The 14608-nt window shown below is 46.6% G+C and overlaps 1 protein-coding gene across 1 annotated transcript in view; it reads right to left on the reverse strand.

Annotated features, from left to right (window-relative positions):
• Positions 1-14608, reverse strand: part of LOC139691221 (afadin-like) — a gene marked incomplete at its 3' end in the record, with an annotated part of 215571 nt that overhangs the window by 87378 nt on the left and 113585 nt on the right. The window contains exons 7-9 of the mRNA XM_071588967.1: positions 3730-3942; positions 2010-2272; positions 169-290 (exon numbers count right to left, since the gene is read on the reverse strand). Of these exons, the coding sequence (XP_071445068.1) occupies positions 169-290; positions 2010-2272; positions 3730-3942 (598 nt within the window). The remainder of the gene's footprint in view (positions 1-168; positions 291-2009; positions 2273-3729; positions 3943-14608) is intronic.

A 14608-nucleotide genomic window follows, 5' to 3' on the forward strand; every position in this document is an offset into this window, starting at 1 on the left:
ACATGGTAAACTTCCCATCATATTAACCTTGATTTGAAAGCTCAATTTTGAAGACTTGATGCAGGTTAGAGAGTTGACCTTTTAGAAACAAAAGTGTCAATAGGCACACCAATTAATGGCATAAATTCCTTAGAATATCTTTCAAATGCCCGAGGGCAGTGAACCCACCTGTCAGAGTAGTCATGACCTTGTCGGGAAGAATCGTGCCTCTGTCGAGACGTCCGATCCTCAAAGGATGGGTCCAAGAAACGAAAATTGTGGATTCTCCCAAACTTAACAACAGCACCATTCTAAAAGAAGGGAAACAACACATTCTCAATATCTCTTAGGAAAAAATAATTCTAAAATTGAACATGAGTATCCTAATTGATTACAAAACCTAACTGCACACGTGTACAAGAGCAATAAGAAGAAGAGGAGGAGGGAAATAGAATTGCATGAAAGAAATATTATCAAAAAAGTAAACACTATATTTAGGTGGGAGGTATCTAGCATAAAAAAAATTATTTTGCAGAAATATTCCCAGAGCATGCAAGATAATAACTTGTATGTGGCGTCAATACCATGAATTCTGATGGGAAAGGAAATCCTTAAGTTATTGATTGTCTTCTACTGAGTAGAGAATACAAACATTATATTACAGCAAAGAAAAAAAGTTAAATTCAGATTATAAGAAATAGTAAATATCACAAATATACTAAAATTTCCCAATTACTTTAATACCTAACAGCACTTTCATTTTTTTTTTCATTTCATTCAGCAAACAAGGCCCACGGACCCTCTAATAATATTTAATTTTCGTATTAGTCACTTTAGCTCTTGAAAAATACATGAATTTACAGTGTAGTAACCTGCCTAGGCACTGCTTAGGAATTTCAGTCGTCAATTTTTATATGTTGTCATATTTTCACTCTCTCCCCATGGACTACAACCTCTAAGTCTTGGTTAGTTTGTGCACTCATAATAAGCCCTGGAGCTGTGCCGGTGGGAGCCCCTGGCGGGGACACCCGTGCCAGACGGGTTGAAAGGCAGCAGTTAGACGGAAAGTCATCTGCACAGATAATGTATGTCTGTGAAGCAACAGCAAAGTCATCTGACCACAAGTGGGTAGGCCATTCAAATAATGGTGTCACAATAAAAACACTATTGAGGAAGGTAATGGGAAACCACCTAAGTCGATTGCCTAGTGAAATTACCATGGCAAAAACATATAACAATGAATTCCAGCAAATACAAGACAGAGTCCACTGGTGTAGACGTTATGAGAGAAGTGGCTGGTGGCAGACTTCTCAGAGGTCATGAAAACGTGCCATCCTTGCACAGCCGAACTGACATGTACAAAATGGATTGCAGCACAATGTCGACTAATGGGTAACCAGAAAACATCAGGCACGAGGTGGAGAGAGAGGGACAAAAAGAATAAAAGGTTGAACTTCCCCTGGGAAGCATGCACATGGCTAGAGGCTTCCTAGTTATGCTTGCACACACGTGCATATATTATGCCGTGCGATGATTTATTCCTTCAATGCTGACTCACTTTCACCACCAGCACATTTTAAAGATCCCATGAGACATAAGCTCATCTATGAAGTTAAGCATACCATTTAAAGAAAAAATAATTTGATGTGAAGCTAGCAGGGAACAATACCCAGTGTAGAAAAATATCTTTTAGGTGGATGGGAAGAGAGCCAGCAATGGGTGCCAGCATTTATAAAGACTATCCAGGAAGAACATTGGGTAATAAACATAAAGCTGCTCAGTGATAGAATTTTACTAGCACAGATAAAAGTAAAACCAAAAACCTTGATAGCATTGTCATTTTTGGCGGCATTGACAGACTAGCCAAAGCAAGAAATGAAAGCTGTGCATAGTTTCAAATGGAAAGGAAACTGATACCCACACATTCAGTTGGATCAGTTTCATACCCCGTGATCGCAAATCGCAAAGAATAATCCTCTAATTTGTACGAAAGTCAGTCATTAGTATACCATTCTTCTCCGTGCACTCACCTGCAAGATTGTGGTCTCATAGATCCTTTGTCCATTGACATACGTCTCGGCATCACGGCTGCAGGGGGTAACCGTGACAATGCCTTCGGTGTGGGCCACCACGCAGTGGCGTGGCTGCACGTTGGGGCCAAAGAGCTGCAAGGACTGACTGCCACCGCCCAGCCCAGGCACACCTCCCGAACACCGCTCCTCACTGCCCACTTCTGTCACGTTCAACTGCAGGCGGTGCTTCTTCGGGATACCATTCACCATGTCTGAGCCATCTGAGGCAAAGGCAAACACAACTCTCACTGCACAGACAATAGCTGAATGAATAGTACTACAGCGCACAGCAAGTGTATAGAGCTACATCGCCCACGATTGTCGCCCTTGCTCGTTCATTGCATTCTCAATATACACGTTAAATATACAAGGTAATGAGACGCAAGCAGTCACCAAATTTGTTATTGCTTTGTTCCAGAAAACTTTATGAGGAATCATGCTGTATTTGAGCAGAGTGAATACAAGGGAGGAGATCAAGGCAACTAGGGAATGAAGTGGAGCTGGAATCTAAAAGAAGGGGGAAATGTGAAACAATAATGTCTCCAGTGAATTATCTTTTAATCAGCTTGGAAGGCATCGTATCCATGGACACTTCCTGAATAAACACCTTGCCAATACCTTGTTGTGTTGATTAGTTATGGCTGTTTATGTGAAGGGGTGTTTGTCAAGTGAATCAAAAAATTGAATTCCCTGAAGTGAGCTCCTTGAAGGAGCAGCATTGTTCTGTGAAATTCTGCATGAAACTCTGCAAATCCTACGCAGAAACTTTTGTGTTGATTACAAAGGCTTCTGGTGAGGATTCTATGAAATGTACTGTGAGCTGTTTTCTCACCACAACAAAGAGCCGGCTCATTTGTCTCTCAGAGCTCTCAAGTTTTGAGCCAAATAGAAGACTTCTTTGCCTCCCCACCTACCCTACTCCCCACAGCTGGCCCCAGGTGACTTTTTCATGTTCCCCAAACTTAAAACCCCACACAAAGTAAAAAGATTTGCCACCATTCCAGAGATAGAGAAAAATTCAATGGAGGATCTTATGAGCATTCCAGAAGAGAAGCATTCCAGGACTGTTTCAAAAAGTAGAAACACCTTTGGGATAAGTTTATAAGTAGGAGAGGATACTACTTTGAAGAGGGGGACCCAGACCAATAATTTCTCAGAAGTATTTTTCTTTGTGATAAATAAGTTAGGGGAAGTTTTTGAACAGACCTCATATCTGACAGCAGAGCTACTGAATTTCTCTATGTTAAAGACTTGCGAGTTTATTTTTTGAGTAAGAAATAAAAATTTAGATATTATGCTACTGAAACCACAAACTCGGCAACAAAATCTCAGGGTTTTATATTCCACAGACAAGATTTTCAAAATTATTATTCTTTAAACCATTCTACCATAGCTTTTTAGCAGCAAGTAAGAGTAGTTCATCATCATGTTCCTATCATGTGGGAAATAAATCCATTGAGCACTTTCAAGCTGATATTTAAGATGCATTGCAGTTAAAAAGGGATTTCCAACAACTTAACGTGTCTTTTCAAATTATGTATAAACACAGCGGAAATATATTGGTTGGACCAAATAGCTAGCTGGCTATTGAAGGAGTCCATCACATGCCTAACCACCTTTCCATTCACCTCACTGCTCACATTTTGCACCATTTTGGGATTTGGCACTCATCTCTCACCTGGGTGGAGCTCAAGGAGAAAGGGGAGGCGGTCATATGAGTCATCATAGCGGCGGTACTCATGGAGGTCTCCCCCGGGGTGGCTCAAATCCTGTTGCCCACCCCCACTGTTCTTGCCACCCCCTTTGGGGCCTCCCCCTTGCTGGGGCTTCTTCTTCCGCTTACGGGGGTGGTAGTCGGCTGGCCGTCGCCGAACATGGAACATGATGGACCCTGGAAGTAAGCGGATCAGCATTACAAACAACAGATTAGAAGAGTACCCTACACAACACCCAACATCTATTATTTGTCAAAAAAATCCTTCAATTTCCCAGGAAATAGTTTCAGTTTCCCAAGGCAATCCACAACCACAAACAAAATAATTTTTGGACAAATATTGGCGATGTGGTCATGAATTTTGGCTGCAGGTGCTGGAAATGACAAGGAAGAGCAAAGAAATCTCATTGTGACTTCGGGCACATACACCACTGTTTGCCAAACGTATCCACGAATACACAATGGCTATAATCAAGTAAATACACTGCCTTGATCAGTAAACAGTTGGTAGATGCCCAATATCATATGACTATAACATGATCAGAAATTCCCATGTACTTGCAAGTGCAAGATTTCGAGGGCAAATTAGCGAGCACAATCAAAACGAGTTGTCAACAGCTGACAGTCTCTCTAAGGAAAATGGATTTCCTTCGAAAGGCAACCAATTCGTGCAATTGTATGATGTCCATATTCAATGAGTTAGTAATTTTTCACACGCAGAAATACATAAGACATATGCTTTAAGATTACAATTTGTGGATATGCCACTAGAATACAATCTGGATATACACATTCAAGGTTTGTATTAAATATATTGGCAACAATTTTTCCCTGACGTGCGCATGAAGTGCTGATTTCAGAATGCTGGTTGAGGGTTCGAATGATTGCAGATCGTACTGGCGTTGATTGACGACAATGCACACCATCATCATTGAAAATTTGGAGATGAAAAAAAATGCGCTAAACTCGTCCCAAAGGTCTTAATCAAGGACGACCAAGAGTCCAGTCAAGTGGGTCTGTTTGCAAAGACCTTCAATGGCATAGTGACGATTCCCCAACCCCCTCACGGTCCCGACTTGGCACCACCAGACTCTTTTTCCTATTCCTATACAAGTGAAATCCTCCCTCAAAGGACCCCACCCTGGGACCCTAAGTCAAGCCATAAAAGATGCTTGCACACGTACCCTTACAGACCTTCTGGAATCCGCCTACCAGGGAGGCTTCGAGTTGTGGAAAAGCCACTGGCATAAGTGTGTTGATGCTCAGGGGATGTAAGAATTTTGAGGCATTGAAGCAATATCTGAAATACATCTATTTCTCAGAAAAGTTTCCTGATACTTGGTATTCAAACCATGCAAGTCTCTCAGAAGAACTTTGATAGAGTGAATTTCGAAAATCTAATGAGTAAATTGCAGAAAATAGGAGTAGATTGGAGGGATAGGAGGCAAATCCACAATATTTATGTCTCAAGACTACACAGGTGCGAGAGGGGGATGGAAAGCCAGGTTTGGCGGGGTTAGGAAGAGGCATAAGGTAGGGGTGCCCATTTATCACGTTAGCACTTCAAGGAATATGTGGCAGCAATGGCTTAAAAAGCATGAGTAGAACTGAAGATAGGAATGAAAGCTGGTGGTTAATTCATAAAATAAGACACCTCTGATGATGACCAAGCTTAAGTGAGCCAGTCGGTGGTTGCAAACAATTATGAATACAACATATTGGAAAATTATAGCGATAAGTATTGAATGGAAGTAATGTAAACAAAAGTAAAGCTGGGCGGTTTACAAAAAAGTGGAAAGATAAGTTAAATATTGAAATAGGAGAAATACCAAGACCTGCAGGAGATGTCGCGACAGTAACTTTTAACGGCTTCATCCACTAAATGTGCATAAAAAGGCAACAATTCCAGATTGAAAAAATCATTCGCCTAGACCGAGTGTAGGAGGATGCATCGGTAGCTGAACTAAAACACTTCACCGGACTTCGAGGGATTCGATCCTGGTCAAGGCAAATGATTTTTACACATTTAAATTGTTTAATTAATATAAGAGTTCATAAACTAGAGCAGGTGTAACAGCTTACTTATATCGGAGGTGTTTTGGACTGAGATGGTCAAAGTGCATACGACCTAGAATTGCATTTGGCAAAGAATCTTTCACAAGGAGGAGAGAATTGATGACAGGGACATTGTTGGGTGAGGATGTTAAGAAAATACTTGTTAAAACATTGATATGGAGCATAGTCATGTACGGCACAGAAATATGGTCACTGAAGCAGGATGATAGTCAGGGGTTGGAGGCCTTTGAAATGTGGGTGAGGAGAAGGAAAGGAGAGGGTGAAAAGGACTCAAAGGAAAACAAATGAGGTGGTGCTGGGTATGGTGGGAGGGGAGAAGGGTGGATGGTTGGGATAAATCATGAGGAGGAGGAAGGAAGAAAGATGAATGCAGAGAGTATATTGATCGGCAGTGGGATGTTGAAGACTGCCATATAGAGGGGAGAATGTTAGGGTCATTTTGCGCTTTTTGCTATGAGAGACATGTAGCAGAGGCTGTCCACCCAAAACCTAACTTCTGCGGTAGAATACCAACGAAATGAGAGTCGGTGGGTGGGAGGAAGGCAAGAAAGGATGCTGTGTAGTGTGGGTTTCTCGGAAACCCATACTATCGGTTAACTCTCCCAAGGAGTACCCCCCAGCATACCAGACAATGTATAATGATGTAGTGTGGGTTTCTCAGAATTCAAGACAAGACAATAAATGTGCGCTAGCCAATTCCCTCGTTGTTACAATGTAGCTACTATGTAGCTACTTTGAAGTCTCCCCCCCCCCTGCCCCCGAAGGCAAGATGCCTTAATAAAGCGAGGCGATCCTGGAGCAGGCACCCCATTCCTCACCTGATACCCTGCCTCGGAGTCTGTCGGTCGAGCCTACGACCACACCAGAGACGCCCGGCCTTACCCTACCCCATCCCTACCCCATTCCTTACCCATTCCTCACCCGATACCCTGCCTCTGTGCCCGTCGGTCATATATACGACCACACCAAAGATACCCAGCCTTGCCCCGCTCGCTCGTCCCTACTACCCGGTGCCTGAACCCCATCGCTTGATAAGGGTTAAATAAAAGATTCATAAACCGAATACAACGCGCTCATTAGGTGCTACGCTCCCACCAATGATGTCGCGGCCGCCAACCACGCGACAGCCGCCCTCTCGCCGCAATCGGCCAATCGAACGCCGCGAGTGTCGCCGCATAAGAAAATGCACATTTCGGCCACTTCCAAGCGACCCCATCATTTTTTTTCGCGACGGCGTTCCGTGGAGACTTCTTCCCACTGGCAGCTACGCACTCAATGCTTTCTCCTTCACATTGAACTAGTCATGCGATTGTCAGAGGGGCCAGCAATGGTTCAGGAACCCATGACACCGTCCTTCGCATCAATTCCTCCTCTACTGACCGCTAAATAACTACGGCGCTCACACATTCGTCACGTGAACGTTCTTTCGAATGTGACATATTTCCCGGTCGCTATGCACACTTAGGTTGCAGATAAAACTCCGCTTCACTAATTTTTTAACAAACAAGAAGATTCTACTGTATTAACTCCAACTTCAAAAAGTTTATTACAGATGGTACATTTCACATTGGGTAATGAGTAAATGTTTATACATTAAATAATTCCATTCGACGAATGTCCAAAATCAGACCTTACGCGCGGCAACCCAACAATAACCTCGTTTTTCAAATTAAAAATCTTAAAAAATAATAACCGTGTCATTCAGATATTTCTCATTTTTACTATTCAATGTAAAACAAAACAAGGATTCGACCAATGTTTGTTGTATTTCAGCGAGTTCGCTCAATGAGGTGATAAAGAGGCTCGAATGTTAGCCATGCTCCATTTTCGTAATGGACAGGTCAGTCAAATAGGACGGGCACTCTCCCAATGGAGGAAGGGAGGTGGGTGGGGGAGAGGAGAGGGAGGTGGGTGGGGGAGAGGGGAGGGAGGTGGGTGGGGGAGGAGAGGGAGGGGAGGTGGGTGGGGGAGGAGATGGAGGGGAGGTGGGTGGGGGATGGAGCCGAGTCACGCTCCGGGAGAGGGCAATGCAATCGGAAGTGCGCCCCTCCTCATTGCGACTGACTCCTGCAAACATCCAAACACGCTGCAGCAACAAAGCACATGAGGACCACTCGGTCAAAGAAAATACAAGTTCGGCAAGATGAAAGTGTCGGCGATTTCCATGTAAAGGATATTTCCCAGGTGATAGGAAGACGATAGCGAGGAGGGCAGGGGGGCGTAGAGGAGGGCAGGGGGCGAGGAGGAGGGAAGGTGGTCGAGGAGGAGGGCCGGGGAGACGCACCGAGGAGAATCTCATACTGGCAATCCCTGAGGTGCGTGTTCATGCCCCAGAGGCCGATCATCGCCACGAGAGGGAAGCGGGGCAACGCTGCCGCCGTCCCACGGAGTCGAAGGGTGGTGGTGGTGCCGCAGAGGGTGCAGGGGCACTGTGTCCTCTCGGAGAGAGAGTAAGGGCGCAGGAATCGCCACGGCGCGCACTCTCGCCCCAAACTCGACCCTCCGCTGGCGCGAGAGAAGCAAAAGGGCCACAGCAGGGCGGAGAGGCGTCGTCCCCCGCTCAAGGGGCCCCTGGGACTCCCCGGTCCCGTCTAAAGTGCACCCTCGCTCGGAAGGCACAAGGCCCTCTCGCGTCTCCCTACCGGCGCGTCCCTCGTACGACACGGAAGGCTTGCAGCCATCACTCCAACGGTACTCCCGAGGGAGGTGTTCCAAGGCCACGGTGTGCGGAGCCCGCCTGCTTCCGCTCGCTTCGTGGGGCGAGTAGTATGGAACGCCCAGTCACAAACGCACGTTCATCGCAGAAGTTTCCGTTGTTGCCAGCTGCTGGCACAATGTCGGAGGGCGTGTAACGTCAAAGAGGGGGGGGAGCGGGGGGACACTGGCAGGAGTGCACGCAGCCTTCACGCCCCGAAGAGATCGAAGGAGACCGTGTTGCTGGTCCGCCGAGAGAGATGCGGCTGCTTGGAACGACAGCATATACGGGACGTGGTTCACGTTCACGGGGGATTGGGGGGGGGGCACACAGGAAACGATTGGGCAAGGATTGGCGTCGAAAACGGTGGAAGCCAATGAGAACGAAGCACACAGCCGTAAAACGTTCCGACTCAGATTCGACAAAAATAATTCTTTTGAATGCCGTCAATATTAAATACTCTGTCAAAATTTGTTTGACATAATCGCACTAGCGTGTGCATCCGCTTGCAGAGTGGACTCTTTATTTAAATGCAGTGTGCTTCTGAACTACGGCCCGGAGATGAACAACCAATGACTGGGACGAGCAGTGCACTAATCAATTCTTCGAGGCGAACTTGCGATTCATTGGAAGAGCCTTCCTCGGGGAGTCGGGGGCGCTCACGAGAGCCGGCGGAGGGTACGTGGGGAATGGAGCTGGCTCGTCCGGGCGCTCTCCCGGGCAGGCGCCGGGTGGGTACTTGGGGCGACCTCCGGGTGCATCGGAATGCCGACTGGGGATCCTGGATTCTCCCAGCTAGACTCCAGGGGGAGGGGATGGAGCGGGGGCGGTCGGGAGAATGCAGCGGCCGAATCACGCCCCCTTGGCGGCCCTCGGGGGTGGAAAGATGTCAAACGAATGAGCGGGAGTCCTCGGAGGCGCAATCCAGCAGACGAGAGGATACCCGACGAGCCACTTGTATCATCGCCCACCTTCCACGGATGTGTCGGCGGCTTTGAGCAGCAGCGAGCCCCGGCCTCGCAGGAAAGCGACGCCCCCTTCACGGAAAGAGGGAAATGGGAGTGGCACGCGACTCCCGTCACGCGATACGCTGGGCGCCGCGGGGGGAGGGTGCGGGGGGACAGTCCCGAGGACGCACCAATCATGCCCTCCTTCCCGAAAATAATGGATTATGCACACGGCAAGGTTGAGGAATCAATCAATGAATATTTTCCACCGCTCTTCCATTTGGTTATTTATTTATACGGTTGAACAATCACTTCCAGAACTTCTTGACCCTATGGCGTTTCACATCCCTTCGCCAAATCCCAGTGACCTTTTCTTCCATTTGCGGGTCACTACCATACGTCGCCGACCCCAAGGTGCGCGTCCCGCCAAGTCATCGACGCAAACACGACTCGCCGTCCCGCGCGGGAGGCACGGGGGTCATCTCCTCGGCGCGGCCCTTGCTGTTCGACTTCCCCGAGAAGCACAGTCTCCTCTCCCGAGTCGGCGCCTCCGGGGCTGATGGCCCGACGGCTAATCCATGCCAACGGTGCGGCAAAACGAGTCGAACTGAATTTCAAGCCGATCGGAACACGATATTCCCGACCCAAGCGCCGAGGCCGAGTGTGGCCAACACCGGCCGATGCTGGACACGTGCCGATCCCATCGCAAAACTTTGACTTTCACTTGACTTGCAGTGAGTAGGTCCAAAGAATTCCTGCATTCGGTGTAACTATCGATATCTAATTTTGTCGCACCGAAAAGATAAATATTCTCTCATAAAGAAGAAGTATTCAAACGAAACGTTCATTTTTAAACGCACGCTGTCAATTACATCCACATATATGAACCCGTGAAAATCGTTATTCCTGCTGTGGACATGTTCCACGATTGCAACATACTTCCACCCAAACCACTGCCCTTGGTAATATGCTAGGGAGTGTTCCCCAGAGACAGATTCAACTTGAAGATTTAAGTCGGCAGGAAAGTACCGCGAGGGAGTTGATGGAATTCCCAGAAAGGATAATGGAACGGGCGAAGAAATACGAGAATGGAATTCCAAAAAAGGAGCAGGATATGATAAACAATGGGGATGGCAATTAGGGAAAGCGTGAGGAGGCCATGGCAGAAGAGATGCGACGAGGAAGATAGAAGAGCGAAGGAAAGATGCGAACACCGAATTAGGAAGAGAAAAGTAAAAAGAAGTAGACGACGAAATGAGGCGATGAGGACGAAACAGTGCAGAGGAGGATGCAGCGGAAAAGCGGTGCGAGGATGTTCAAAATTCGCATGGACTGGAAAAAATCGGAGGAGTTACATAGAAATATGATGGAACTCATAATTTATGGTAGGAAATTCAGTTTACACGGCGGTTCTGATTTTATCTCTACCAGTAATATTCTATCCGTTGCTTGTTCTATGAATACGCTTCTCCCTACCTCTTTAGGGAGAAGCGTATTCATACTCTTCTACTACGCTTCTCCCTACCTCTTTATTCAATATTATGCAACCCCTCGTTGGCTCTCGTCCCCGCCGCCGTATATTATTCTATAATTATCACTCCAGTATTCCCCGCTATCCTTCCATCTCACCTCGCAGAGACCTAAAATGTCTATATTTCCTATTTTCATCTCTCGGTTAATAATCTTCAATTTCCCTGTCCTCATCATTGTCCTGACATTCCACGTTCCTATTCTAACTAATTCGGTCTTCTTCAGAGTCTTCTGTCCTGCTGCTTTCGGTTTTTCTTTGCAAGGGTTTCGTGGGATGACGACCGCGGAAGCCTTGCCTCCCCCGCTGTCGGGCAAGACACGCCCCGTAGTTGCCAGGACTCATATTCTCTGTAGTGACTATCATATTTATCTTGGGAATAATAATTGAGGTGGTTTCCCGTTACCTTCCTCAACAGTGCTTTTAACGCGACACTGTTACATCGTACCCGGAAGGTCTTCGATCGTATTGTCCATACCCACATACGTCGAATTTTCTTTCCAAGATCAATTTTGCTTGCCTAATATCCCCACCATCCATGTGTAGTTCCAATCTTTCTTGGATATTTAATGCGTCAATTAATAATTTTCATAACTCCTCTTTGATTGGGAGGATAGATTTTCCCTTCTCACCTCCTGGCAGTACTCCCACCGTCCCGTGGAGTGCACCCATTTCATCTGCCCTCGATAAACTCTCAATGCATCCCTAAAGCACGCTTCCTTTGCCCATGCAGTTTCAGGTCTGCAATGCATCAGGAGGGGAACGGTAGTTTATTGATAAAAACGGTCTTAATGTCTACATTTATCGACTTTCATATCAGGTACTCACCTGAATACCTAGTCCAGCCTCTTGGACGAAAAATACAGTTTCATACACAGAATGGTAAATTAACATGTTGACAGAAACATTCAATAAGTTGATGAGAGAGAATGGAAATTTATGCAAACTAATTTTTGTATTTGTCGCATATGATATAATTGAAATCGGAGTTCCGTCTGGCATTTAATGATTTCGCACACACACAAAGGACAAACAATACATTCCTCTTCTCCCTCCTTCAATGTCCGCACCAACTGCAACAAACACACAATCCAAAGTCTAAGAAAGCAGAAAATTGCATTTTTAAGAATCCTAGGACGTGAAATCAACTCCTTCGGAACACAAGCTTAATTGGTGGTATCGAGAACAAGTAAATGGGAAGTGCGCTCACAGGTCATCGCTCTACGCCTGCGCAATGCAGAACTTCGGAAACTTATTCGATTGTTTGTCTCGCACACGGAGGCAGCACCCGTTTCTCATTAAACGAATTGCACTCCTGGTTGTCTAGTGCCTTCAAGATTAAATCTCTCTCTCCCTACGATGATTTGTGACATTTCGGAGAATTTCACCGATAAAGGTACATTATTTTCATGAATTCGCGTGGCAGAATCACGTACAAACGCGCCTCCCGACCTCTTCCTCGCTGCGCAATGGTGGGTGTCGACGAGCAAGAATTGACAGCAACTTCGCCACCCTCGTTCGGAGGAGTGAAGCCAACTCCCTCCCAGGGCCGGCACCCCGCTCCCAGGGCCATCTCACCGCTCACGACCATTCCATAGTCTACCAAACGAGAATAAATACACGACCGCATCACTATAATTTCCACAAGAAACCTTAAACGATAGTACATTAACTACCAGCAAACCCAGGCAGCATGTTACTACCTACGCCTGCCATTGCCCTAGCCATGGTTTCATCGATTCAGATAAGTTCAGTCCATCCCACTGTTTTCGAGTAACTCTACCAAAATGGTTTTCTTTAAGGCTAGCTCAAACCACCTCTCACAGGAGGAAGGCCTGCGCGCAAAGAGTGTAGTTGGTACAATGACAATAAATAGCAGATATCCCAAGTGAGAGACTTGGCTGAGCATGTCATTGCGCGCCCGGGAATTCCCGGCGGCGGCTATGGGCCACCCCCGGAAGCGATGCTCCCATAACGTGGACTCGTCTCGACCCCCCTTCCCTGGAAAATACCGCGACCGGACTCTTTTCTTTCCGGCGATACGAAGATCGAACTCAATCCATAGCAATAAATTATTAGGACGTTGACGACGACTCTCTCTCCCCCTCGCCAACTTTGGTGGATGTCTCATAAAAAATAACGTGAGCCCACGGTGACCCGAGCTCATCAAAGGGAGCAGCACGTTTCCAGCGGTGCTCGAAGTTTGAGCGCGAGGCGTGCAGCGTTGCGGAGAGCAATGGCTTCCGATCACCGGAGTCGCGCGGGGGCCGATGGGCCTGCGCTGCGTAACATCTCCGAGGGTCGGAGACATTTCGAGTCACCAAGTAACGGAGCGAGTGTTAATCAACCTCCACCAATCAAAAATATTTGGCGTCATTTTTTCATTAAAATAGGCCCGAAATAAAATCGTTACAAAATGGAAATTTACATAAATGAACAGATTTATAACACCAGCAGATAAAAACATCCAGCCTACGAGTGACCAGTCTTTTCGCATTTGCAATCACAGGGATGTTTGGAAGACGACCCGGAGGGCAAGTGAACTCCTACCCGAGTGAAACATGAAGCGACGCTCAGCTACTCCTCCCCCAACCCCCGTCGACAACCAATGCACGCTTCACATCGATCCCATTATTTCCCTTTAATGTCACGATAAAATATAGGACAGGGCCGGTAATGATGATCGTGAAGAGGCGAACGGCATGACAAATCCTTAGTTATATGGGAATCAGCTCACGAAACCATAAACAAATTAAAACCAACACCTACACTTGCAAAATCACTTGTTACAGTTGTATATGACGTAGAGCGGTCATTCTACATTTACTTAAAATTACAATTTTCTTCTGAAATTATCAGAAGAGAGATCGCAAGAATATCCCCGAGGAACTCATTCGAACTCCAATATCTAAGGAACCCTTATCTAATTATCCTGTTTCTTCCTTTCAAACTTGAAATAATATTTCAATACTACACACAGTTTTCTACTGCTAACATTCTACACTATTTGTGAAGTAAGGTAATTATTTCTTCCTTGGCTTCTTTGCCTTTTAACAATTCTCTGCAAAGTCTTCCTTAAACGTTTGCAAAATCAAATACTCCCGCGTCGAGACACGCAACCGCAAAAGAAAATCATCCGCATACGTTTCTCCCCGAAGACCGGAAGTGCATCAACCAGCCAATCGGAGGCCCAGACGCCACTCTCCCCTTTCGATCGCCGCCCCACCGCCCACAGACACCTTGGAAGCGGCGACAGGCCGACTAATTCAGATTGACCCTGCACTTAAACACAAAAAACACCCCAAAGCATTCGTGGCTATGCAGCATTGAGCAATGGCGTTGCATCTTAATGGCCAAACTAATAAATGCACGCACACCATAGTTGGCGGGCGGTGATAGGGAGGGAGGGATAGAGAGGGAGGACGGATACACCATCCATCTCGGACCGGAGTGCCTCCGCGAAGAGGTGACGACGCACCACAGCACGCATTACACACCCCGAGAGGTTTTCCATTGCACGGCTAAGGGCAATCAACAAGTGACGGTCGCAACCTGCATTGCCTGGTGAAAGGGCTCCTTTGAGCTTATGCAAGGCAT

This window comes from Hetaerina americana, unplaced genomic scaffold, assembly GCF_022747635.1.
Source record: "Hetaerina americana unplaced genomic scaffold, ioHetAmer1.1.p SCAF_306, whole genome shotgun sequence".
NCBI classification, from domain to species: domain Eukaryota; kingdom Metazoa; phylum Arthropoda; class Insecta; order Odonata; family Calopterygidae; genus Hetaerina; species Hetaerina americana.